Genomic DNA, 12,163 nt, shown 5'->3' on the forward strand with positions numbered 1-12,163 from the left:
TGAATCAGAAATTTATATTTGATAATTAATAATAGCAAAATAAGTATTTAGAATTCCCAAATTGCGACGACGTTTTGCGCTGTGGCTCCACCATTTCGGGTTACACCTGGCACAATTCTAAAACCGCTTGCCTGTGAAACGCCCTCGGTGATGTCCATCATTACGCACAATTCTGATGTAGGCAATTTTCTAATGTGGCTTTAAAGAGGGTGCTTGAAAGTTGTCAAAATGCACTCATTTTTATCAAAATCACCGGCATGTATTTACAACGTACTGACAATAAGATATCTATTATTCTATATCAAGTTATTTTAATATACAGGGGAGCAATATGGCGCGAAATTTCAGCTCAGTGAAGGGCAAAATTGCAGCTAGAAAGTTTTATTTATTTTTTTTTTCTGGAACACAGTTCACAGGAAAAAACGCTTCATGCCCAAATGCTTCCAAGTCTTGTCGTCATAAACTGTAGCTTTGTTTGAGAAAGGTGGCAGAAATCGAGAAAAGAAAGTGAGTGCGGTAACTCACGTATCATCTCGAGCTTGACGGACGTTGCAACCGGGGCCGAGATGTTATTTGACACTTGGCACGTGAAGACCGAGAGCAGGTCAGAGCGCTCCAGCCTCGGAATGATGGCGTCACTCCGGATGTTACCGCGTGTCGACGCACGGGTCAGGTTGGTGATCACCTTGCCATTCTTGAACCACGTGATGGACGGACTTGGTTTTCCTGAGAGTGGAACAAAAACGGCATTGGAATGCATTGCGTAGCATTAATGCAGCGCTGAAGGCAGAGATGCAGCGGTGATACGCGGTATAAGTCGAATCTGACTAGGAAGTACAGAGTCAGCTTTGGGCCTAAAACAGTATGGAAAGTTTAGCTACTTAGTAGTAATTCTTTTCAGCTCGAAACACGGGAAACAATCTAAGAACGAAAACTGATATATGCGCAGCGTTAACAAAATACAGTTCTATCAAACTGCGGGTGAAATGGGTAAAAAAGAAAAAAAAGAAAAAAAAATAAGTGTTGCACATGCGCTTCAAGGCCCAGAAAAAAAAAATACAGGGGACACTTCAACTCCGCTGTTAAGGTTGTGATGCGATAGTATTAACGGCATGTAGTTTCTGCTCGTCTCATAACCAATCCCTTAACTTGAGCGTCTATATATGAGACATTCTTATCAGCAAAAAGTATTAACCTACTATGTTATCCAGTTACCAGTCGTAATCAAGCTTCCGATAAAGTCCAGGTTTAATACAGGCACACGAACGTGCCTACGTGGTCTAGGAGTACCGTGCCTGACACGGAAGCCAAAATCCTTGTTAAGGTTGATTCCTATTCTACTCTCCCAACTTAAACGAGCAAGCAGAGTTGGTAACTACTGCTAGCTCGTCCTTGTCATGTGATCTCGTGACGTAACACAGCCCTCCAATCAGTGATCGGCCATGTCACCTGCCTACTACCACCTGCCGTGATTTTTCGCTTAGAACGACGCCCGACTTTCGGCGGAGCGAGGCCTTAAACGCTACCGCGTTAAAACTGTCATTCACAAAACAGGTAACGGAAGAGAAATTTATAGGTAACAGCATTTTTTTTTTTTTTTTTTGCCGAAACCAGCAGTGGCAGTTGTCTGATGCGTCTTCTTTTCCGGGATGTGGTATAGCGTTCTGAAAGCCCCACTTGTCCTTTTCTACTGGTGGCACAGAAGAAGCGGCGAAGACTCGATCGAGCACAGTAAGTGCAACTTTGCATTTTTCGTACGTGACTTAATGTGCCAGAAAAAAACTAGCGCGATGCTGGGATCTTGAAATATCCGCGTAAGTAAACGCGAGAAATCCTCTGTGATGAAGGAACACGCTAATCTATTTGCTGAGAGCAAAGAATTTGACTGTACAGTAATATTTTGTAACACAGAAGAGCTGCACCACGCCCGAAGAAAGGGACGCGTGTGGGTTTAGAAGTCTGTCACATGTCAGGAGGAAGGACTCATTGTGTTAGTCATCAGCGGCGCCTTTCGAAAATGAAAAACTTATTTTCATAAAACCTTTTTTTTTTCCGGTCTTAAATGTTTCTGAGAAGACTTTTTCTTTTCTGTAAACACCTGCACATGGATGGGATTCTATCTTCCTGTTTTTCTGTACATTTCTTACCCAATAAAAACACATTCAAACGATAGCGATTGTGCATGTGCATGTGCGTGTGCATGTATGTGCGCGTGTGCGTGCGTGCGTGTGATTGTGTGTGTGCGCGCGCACGCAGGCGCGCTTGTGCGTCACTTCTCATTCCTCTCATTTTTTTCAATTTCGAGCAAGTCCTGACTTTTTCAGAGAATAAAAACCAGCCAAGGGACGAGGACGAAGAAAGACGATGTACACACGGAAGCTGGAACTAACAACTGTGCTTTATTGAAATAATAACATTTCCCAAGAAACCTTGCAAGGCATGCGCAGCTCGACGTCCAACACACAGCATAAAAGTGACAAACAAAAAGCAGCGCTTCGGAGATAGCTAAGATACTAGGGTCTTTGAGATAAATAACTTATTTCTTTCTGCATCAGCGATATGGATGCTGTGCTAATACAATTATCTCCTTGCATACTTATGTGATACGCTTCAAGAACTTCGCGCTCTACCTTACCCTTGCCCCTACCAAGAAATGTGACATTTGAAAACAGCGGATAACAACCGCAATCCCTACAATGGCGAGACAAAGTTTTAGCTCCACTGATGTGTGACAAAGAGTTGTGATGCTCTCGCAGCCTATCATTAATACACCGGCCAGTTTGGCCGATGTAAACTTTTTCGCATGTTAGCGGAATCTTATAAATAACACGTGTGGCACAAGGAATATAACAATCATCATGTCGCGTCGAGCATACAGGGGCCTTAGATCTGCCATGAGCAACACGAGAACAAAGACTTGATAGCTTGCAAGGAGCAGAGAAGACAACTTTAACGCCTTGCCTCGCAGCAACTTTTTTGATATTATGGGAAAGTCCATGCACGTACGGCATCACCTCAAGATTCCTCTATTCAGCTTCAGTAAGCTTGGGCACTTTTTCATTGCCCCTCTTAACTCTTTGTAGCAGCGATTCTGCCACAGCATTCAGAAGTGCATTTGGGAATCCTGCGGCCAGCAGCCGGCCAACCTGGTTGTCAAAGCTACTCTTTATTTGGTGGTAACAACTTTTCTCTAGAGCACTGCGAAAGCATTCATAACAATACTTCTCTTAACGATTTTAGAGTGAGCGGAGGAGTACGGTAACAACGCTTTCTTGCTTCTCGGTAAAAAACACCAGCAGATATGCCCATCGTCAAGAAAAGTTAGTTGAAGTTCTAAAAATCTTATCTTTTGGTCACTGGGTAGTTCATACGTAAAACAAAGGGCGTTAGTGCAAGCCTTAAAGGCCTTCAAGACGTCGTTCACAACCTCATGAAAAGAGTCATTCGGTGGAAGTTTTAAAATAACCAAAAAATCATCAACATATCTAAAAATTTTGCACACACGTTTGTCAAGAAGAGAGCCTGATAGTAAGTTGTCAAACTTCGCTAAAAAGATGTGGCACAGTACAGGAGCTACACTAGCCCCAATACAAATTCCCTTTTTCTGGATAAACAGAGCACCCTTAAAAACTACTACGGTGGATGAAAGGTAGACTGTCAGCAGATCCAAAAACACGTCAACCGAGACACCACATGCATTTTGGAAGGCGATGACACCGTTCTGTTCAATTTCTGCAAGGTTTCTTGGGAAATGTTATTATTTCAATAAAGCACAGTTGTTAGTTCCAGCTTCCGTGTGTACATCGTCTTTCTTCGTCCTCGTCCCTTGGCTGGTTTTTATTCTCTGACTATGTACCAACTGACCCAGATTTCAACCCTCCTGATTTTTTGTTGTCTGCGGTCCAAAACTTTGACGAATTTGCTTTCGCAACACAGCTAGAAATACTGCTTATAAGAGCGGGCTATTTCATTATGGGCCTTTTTTTGCAATCCATCCCTATCGGCTCCTGAAGGATGTGCTAAAAGTCAAGTTTGTGTCTTTATTTTTGGCAAACAAGTCAACCGCCTTTATCTTCAGTTCTAGCGCATGGGAATTGGAGTGCTCAGTAAATCTAGGAGACTATTTTTTTTTCTCCCTACACGGGAGACAGAGAATGTTCATACCACGAAAACAAACAGTTGGCCATCTGGTATGAGCGTATAAGCTGATGAAGTTGCAGCTAGCCAGCGGACTTGTTTACATAACGTCACGTTCTTCTGCACTAATCCCTCCGAAATGAGACGCCTTGGTCCTGCCTCCGTCATAAGTGGGCAAGTCGAGCGGAAGGTAAGTAAAATCCGATACTTCGGAACCTGAGCCATTCCTTTTTGACAAATCCAGAGAGATAAAGCGGGAACTAATGCATATTGCTTTTAACGCGAATTTTGCAGGCAGCAAGAATAAAAAAGTGAGAACGACACGTTAACCCGTCTGCGCATGGCTCTTGGCGTCATTTGTTTTCTGGCGCGGGGAAAGGAGGATAGAAGAAGAGCCAAGCTGGCTGCTTGAATTGACAGCGCGGTGATTAAGGAATTGAACGGGCACAGCCCTTCTAAGACAGCCGCGATGCATGTAGATTAGCAAAGGCGCTCGGAGCGAAGAGCAAGAGCGAGTGCCCCTCTCCGTTAAATCCCGTAAAGCCAGTGAGCTAAATGCTTCCAAAACGCTCTTCAAGTCAAAGGCCGTGCCTTCTCGAGTGTGCGCTGCAGGAGGGGGAGGGAGGTCAGGCGCGATCGATGGATGCGTACATGAACAATCGGGCCGCCTATTAGAGGCGCACCAAAGGGCATCCGGCGGACACAAAGCAGAGATAACAAGAGCAGCGAAAAGCCAAGAGCCCAAAAAGCTGTCGCGGCTATAATACAAGTCGTTCATTTTTCTTCCACGTGCTTCCCCTATTCCCGATAGTCTAGCGTATAATTGAACAACAACACGTAGGCGGGTCACGATCGGCTGCCGAGAATAAGGAGCGGGAAGAGGGAAGGGGAAAGGCACGGAACGTCACTGCCATAAATCCCGGCCTCTGTTTTCCTTGGAGCTCCGGCGCCGCGTTCGGTCAGCTTAATTCCGTATTGGGACTCCACCACCGCTGCCGCCGTCGCTGGCCTGTTTGCTTCTTTTTCATTCCAAAGCCGACCGAGCCGGCCAAAACAACCCGACGTCTTTTGCCGACCATTTCAGTCGCTTAATTTGTTCAAACTCGGAGCCGTGATCCCGAGATTTTGCAGACTCCACCAAAAGGGGCTTATTTTTGTTCCTTTTCTTATTGTTTCAGAAGTGAACGGCGGCTCTCGCCGCTCGCATCTTTTATTTGGTGTCTTAAAAACAGTTATAAGCACTCTTTATTTTTCTCGGTGTAGAGAAGGCGAACGTATTTATTATTTTCTTCTGACTAGAGCGTGTCCCGAAAGCGGAAAGGGATGAGGCGAGATCGAGCGCTTTGTGTAAGACACGGTGTGGCTGTGCCCATAACTCTTCAAGAGCTACATGGCGAGCCCGCTGTCCCCTTTCTGCCCGTCATTTATTCCCTTCAGCATTTCGGCCTCATTTTTCTCTATGAATGGGCCAACCTGCCACCCCATTAATCGGCTCGCCGCTTTCGGCCGGCGCTTTCTCAACAAATTTCACGACTTTCTTGGCACCTTCAAGTCGTTTCGATTACTGTTGACGCTTGGTGTCACTGCTCCAGCGCTTTTAATAATGAACATTGGAAGGAATATATGGCTCACCAAATCAGCGTCCGTCCCCTCTGTTTGTGATTATATGGTGACTATTCTGAATGCAGCGAGTGAACACTCGGAAGGAAATTTCTGTACAACTTGGCAGAAAGTTTGGCTCTCCCATTTGCAAAATTCTCTGCGGACCCAATAGCGTGTTAAATAGAAAAACTACGTGAGCGCATTTTTGTACACGTCTCGGTTTTATGAATCATTACTGAAAGCGGACAGCGCGTCATTTGATTCTGTCTGAAAGGAAAAAGTTTATCATGCGCGCGCGTTCACAGATAGTGTTGGCTATGTCGTTGCTAATATGTCGCGCTTGCCGGAGGTTTTCATACCGAGCGCTTGGCTAGGTGCCCGCTTGTCTTTCGTTACGTTTAATCTACAACAGCATTGTTCGGTGAGACACCCGCTGCGGTTGGGGCCGGAGTATCGGCGGCTTCAGCGCCGGAGAAACCCACCACAGGTGGTGGATATCACCATGAGCATTTACTTGGGACTTGCACACTGGACACTATGGGCGGATCACAAGTCTCAAGACTGGGGCCGCATTAGAGCTATAGGAGAAGTGAGGGTGACCCTGACCCAGACCTTCAGAAGCAGAACCTCCTCTGCGCCCTAAGACGGCGGTGAAGGGTTACCGCACGCGAAGGGAAGAAGGCACGTGGGCGGCGCCAGAGGTGCTCCTTTCTCTTTGAAAGGAGGATGGCATCATTCTACGCATGGCAAAATTACTTCTGATAAGGAATTTATATACATAAATAATCGCTTTACAAAATCTAGTGCAAATGTAATGCATTTGTATTACGAATTACTGCTCACAAAAATCATGGTATTACATCATAATTGCTTCCGAAAAAATGTGCCATTGCTTTTAAATTACTATCTTGTTTTCATACACAAAACTTTGTTATTTCTTAATTTACTGCACTGGAGAAACTGCTGGGCTTTTCAAGGGTTATGGAAAACTTTATCTCATTAAAAAAAGGGGCACTCTTGGTCATGCTGAATAGCCGCTCATCTGATACAGATTAAAGCAGCCCAGCGTTGTACGTGAAAGGTCTCTGAACCTTGGGCGCCATTCAAAAATAATTCACACACCGCAGTCGCTTTCACACGACGGTAAAATTGCATGTGCGATGCATTGTGCAGGCATGCTCTGCCGATTTTGAAGGATTTGTCGTACGCGTTACCCGAGGGTGCGGCAGCGATTTCTTGTTCACAATGGCGTCTCTAGAGTTAACGCAACCCCTTGCTTTGGATATGTACTTACTATAGCTAGCATGTAAAAGCAAAATCTGAAAACATGTACGTGTTATGTGATACTTGGAGGGTGTCAGTGCGTGTGGCATTATGGGCCGCAACGTTAGCTTCCAATTCTTCCAAGCCAACACTTTTCAGAATGTTTAGCTGTTGCTATTTAATTAACTTTATAAGCGCAGCAGGTAGCACAATTTATGCGGGAGAAGAAAATTTCGTAGCCGTTTCTTGTATGGATCGAAGAATCTACGTAGCGTCGAGGAGCCCCGAATCCTGACCGCCTTGAGGAAATAGCTGTGAAGGTTTTGTTCAGGAGATGGTTGCAATCTGAATAAAACTGACACCGCATGTGACAGTAAGAGTGCAAGCAAGAGAAGTGGGGTACTATCGAATCTCACCTCCCGGAGTCTCACAGGTCAGTCGAAGTTCGTCACCTTCGTAGTAAGGTCCCACTGTGTCTTTTTTTACTCTTCCTCTCGCGTCTCGGATGATTGGCGGTTTCAGAGGACCTGCAGTAGTAGCAAGAAAAAGAAAGTAATTGTTATTCACAATCCAAAAATACAAACAGTAGATTTGCGGCTAACAGCAATGAAAATGTCGAACCACACACGTTACCTTCGGCGCTGGTTATGCACAGTGGGACAACAAACTGCTGCATCAAACATTCACCCAGACGAACTTAAAAATAATGAGATACAACCACAATTCTATGCAACACCTTTACATTGTTTCAGGTATCTGCATACTCTGTTGCCGACTGCACGTTCAGTTTGCGAGGTCATTGTTGTTCTATAGATGCACGTTGTCTCACGTGACACCAGGAGTTTACCAACGTTTGTCGGTTACCTTTGGAGTTCAAGGTTTGGATAGTGGAAACTTCATGGTTTCATTTTAATGTTTTCTGTTTGTGTTTGTGTTCGGCGAGGACAGGAGAGGTGGGGGGTGGGGATGCATTACCACACATGGACACACTGAACACAGCAGCGGTCTCACATTGCTCATTAACCACGATTCTTCCGGCTTTTTTTTTTTTTTTTAGGTATTGTGCTACAATGAAATCATGCTGGAATGCCCCTCACTTCATGTTAAAAGTTCAAGTCACATGGTTTTGTGATCGGGATCAAGCTCGATCAAGACCGGGATCATTGCAATTTCGATGACCTGCCGCGTACGATGTTGGCGAAAACATTTGGCTTTTAAATGCCTACGCACACGTGCAGCATGCCCACCATAAGATCGCCCATCGAACCGCGGTTCGTTTACTTTTGGCGCCATGCGTGTTCACGTGCACGGGTGGTGGCCCTATAAAAACCTCGTGTTTCGTTCGACACCGCCCCCGAGATAGCCGCGTGCGCCTTCACCACTCATATTTCACTTCAACAGCAGCAAGTTGCAATGAAGAAAAAAATCCTTAACACGTTTGCGTGTTTGGTGGCTACGTGCCGTGACCCGATTGTGAGGAGTATTACTGCTCCCGTGTGACGTACTTTTACGTGATAGCGTAAAAGCCCCGTATCGCGGAAAAGCCGGTGTCGGCGTTGTTGTCGGTTGTAACGCGATAATCCCTAATTAACGGTAGAGTTCCCCCGCCGTTGCATCGAACGCAAACTGCGCGTTCCGATGAACGCGCACTGGGACGCATCAAGTTTTAAGAAGCGGCGTTCGAACTTACCGCTGACGTCTTTGCTTCGGCTAGCCATAAGAGAAAATACATAAAAAATAAAGATAAAAACTGAGAAAACTACTTTAGTGCGCGTGAAACGCTATCGCGTCTAACCCGTAATGGCGGAGCTCAAGTGTCCCCCTAATTTTTTTCCAAAACTGAAACACATTCAGGTAAATTCTGCTTTTCATATTGAATTAATTTATTTGTGGGTAGTCATTGCACTCATTATAACGTAAGCTACTGTGTGAGTTAAATATACACCTGTATATTTTCTGTATTTGTTCTTTTTTTTTTTCTACAGCCGCAGGCATGTGGCCTTATCATTCTAGCACGCAGATCAATTCTGCATTCTTTGTTTCTTCATGCTCGTTGTCGCGAGGTGCAGGTTCCGGCCACTCGCGTATGTTTCTGCAATGTGCTAGGTTGGGCTAGTCACCGTTTGCGGATTTATCTCGATGTTTCTTGGCCGCCTTTAAATTGAACGTTAATTGACGGGTGCGACGGGCATTCCCTGTTTCACGACGAGCGAGCACGTTTGTTGCTATCGCCGCCGCCGAGTTGCTGAGTTCTTTTGCTGGTGCAAGTCAGCCCAATAAAGTGTTCATTCCAGTGCTACACCTACCTGTCTGTTCATTTGTAGACTACGGCATTGCCCCCACCACGTGACATCTGTTGGAGGTGCTGAGCCCAGTCAACGTGCCCAAGCCCCTTAAGATGAAGCCAGCCGAACAGACTCCGCCTCTAGTTTTCATGCAGCCCCGTGAGTGACGCCGCCGCTACGCACGACGACAAGACTCCAAGCGGACACCGCCACCCAGGCAAGTGACAATGGTGTGCTCCGGCTGCGACCTCAGTACACGACAGAGCCGAGATCGGACGCCAAGGCCCACGCGCAATGCAAGGACACGAACAATTGACCTTGAAGTGGATATTGACGGTCGCATGGTTACTGCCTTAGTGAACACCGGAGCTCACTATTCTGTCATCAGTGGACCGTTCGCCATCCAGCTCAAGAAAGTGACGACCACTTGGGATGGCCCAATGATCCGCACCACTTGTGGTAACCTTATTACGCCGTCGGGGCGATGCACGGCAATGGTTGCAGTAAATGGACGTACCTACACTACTATAGCTTCGTCATTCTACAGCAATGCTCGCGCGACGTGATCTTTGGTATCGATTTTCTGAACGAACATCGGGCGATCATCGACCTCCGATCTAAGCTTATCAAGCTCTCGACGTACAAAGCCATACCTGCTACGACAAATTCGACGCATCGCGTCCCTCTCAACGTCCTCGACAGGGAATAGACAGTACCGCCCCGATCAAGCGTCATCGTCTCTGCGGGTACAGGAGAAATCGCCATCGCCGATGGCGTCGTTGAAGGAAACACCCAGTTGTTACTAGATAGAGGACTTGGAATCGCAAGAGGCTTCGCCCATTTCCGGAATGGACAAGCTCAAGTGATGACAACCGACTTCACCGAAGAATGCCGGCATCTCAACAAGCAGATGCTTTAACTTTTCCCCGAAAACTGAATGCAACATCGTCTTATTAGTAAAGCGTATATATATATATATATATATATATATATATATATATATATATATATATATATATATATATATATAAATTTAAAGGAGGTGACACACGGTGGAAGAAACAACACTTTAACCCGACGTTTCGGCCGGGGTCCGGCCTTTGTCAAGGACAAATGCCGGACCCCGGCCGAAAAGTCGGATTAAAGTGTTTTTCCACCGTGTGTCACCTCCTTTAAGTTTATACCCTACCGGACCAATTCTAGCTTCAACCCTTTCCCTATAAATATCTCTCTCTCTTTCTCTCTTTCTCTCTCTCTCTCTCTCTCTATATATATATATATATATATATATATATATTTATTTATATTGGAGCATAACCGAAGGCAATAAGAAGCTCACTCCACCCAAAAAGTTAGGGCTTTACTAATAAGGCGATGTTGCATTCAGTTTTGGGAGGGAAAGTTTGAGAAAAAGCATCTGCTGAAAGCTTTAACCTGACATCTTATGTCACTTTGCAGAGAGCTCGGTAGGCAGCCCAACCGTAAATATATCTTATAAGGCTGCCGCATAACATTGAATTTGTATGCAGCAATCTGCCCTGACCTTGAAAAGGCAAAACCTCTCACACCCCCATCCTCCCACGGTCTGAACAGAAGAGAGCAACACAGGAATAAAAAGAAATCACATCTCGGTATAGAGAAAGAAAATCCTATGTCCTATCAAAGAAGGTTCACCCGATAATGTACACACATCAAGGATCATTCCTGTTTACGCCCCGAATACACGCGGAGCCCTGGAGAGAGGCAGACATTGATGCATGGCGCAGAGTGAATGGTGCGCTCATGCAAGTCCCCTGGTCCTCCGGCCCCGAAAGTTGCGAAAGCACATATCGCAGACTAATGTCGCCCGCGATACCTCGGAGACGCTGGCCTAAGCCTCCGTAGGATGCGCATTACGTACCCCTGCTATAGCGTGCGCGCCGGTCGTGCCAGCGTCTCTTTCCTCACTGGTCGCACGGATTCCTCGAAGCTTTGACGCAACCCGCAGCCGATAGTGGACGGGTGCACCTCTTAATAAGCCCCTTATCACATCAGCGTCGGTGGCGAAACGAGGAACTTCTGCTATGTGGTGAAAGACAGCGATGAAATGTTCGAACCATGCTACTTGGAGGCATCTACGCTGAGGAGGGCCTGTATTCAGTTGCTTCTGGCCCGTGCACGTAAAGTTTAAAGCTAACCCCTTGCACGTGCCCAGTTACATTGAACACCAAAGCTACCACTAGCCATCAAGTTGCTTATATCAGGCAAGTTGGAGGCTCGTGGCATCTTTGGCGTTGCTCTTGTTGCTACCCAGACGGTCTAAGAGCGAATTTGCAGCATTTCCAGGAGATCACTATGCCGTCATCGACAGGGAATGCTGGGTATCGAACCACTCGCAGTATTTATTTTTTAAGTGATATAACAGATAAAGAATAAGGTGTGGGCAGATCACTTGCGTGCCTAAGATCGGGGCAACTGTTGTAGTTAGGCCGCACGCAGAGTGAGCTGTCACATTTTTCCACTCCTTCAAACACAGTGTTGCGTCAGACTTTGACGTTGAAGGTAACCGGAAGTTGAAGGAAGACGTCGCCACATGCGGGGCCAGTATTCTTTTTCTATTATTCACAATCGTCCGACTACTTCAGTGCCTGTAAACACACATGCCGTACGTACCCAGCTTTTCTGCCCCTGTATCAGGTTGAGATTGAATAAATATATCAAAAACGAGGTAAACAAATAGATCGTAGGATGGACAACTAGTTGGGCGAATTGATAGCAATTCATTTTTGAGTGGAGTGAACAAATTGGTTTATTGAGGAGAAGAGCAGAGTGGTCGGCCGGAACGATCACCTGCTACTGTGAGCTGGGAAAGAGAAAGCAAATAGTGTCGTCATGCG

The 12,163-nt window shown here is 45.9% G+C and overlaps 1 protein-coding gene across 1 annotated transcript in view; it reads right to left on the reverse strand.

The window, feature by feature from the left end:
- The window catches only part of LOC146205838 (synaptogenesis protein syg-2-like), a 439,404-nt gene that overhangs the window by 100,306 nt on the left and 326,935 nt on the right, over positions 1–12,163 (reverse strand). Inside the window, exons 3-4 of the mRNA XM_084586959.1 lie at positions 7,419–7,529; positions 526–726 (exon numbers count right to left, since the gene is read on the reverse strand). Coding sequence (XP_084443085.1) covers positions 526–726; positions 7,419–7,529 — 312 coding nt within the window. The remainder of the gene's footprint in view (positions 1–525; positions 727–7,418; positions 7,530–12,163) is intronic.

This window comes from Amblyomma maculatum, chromosome 1, assembly GCF_055883805.1.
Source record: "Amblyomma maculatum isolate TAMU_Amacu chromosome 1, ASM5588380v1, whole genome shotgun sequence".
Taxonomy (NCBI): Eukaryota; Metazoa; Arthropoda; class Arachnida; order Ixodida; family Ixodidae; genus Amblyomma; species Amblyomma maculatum.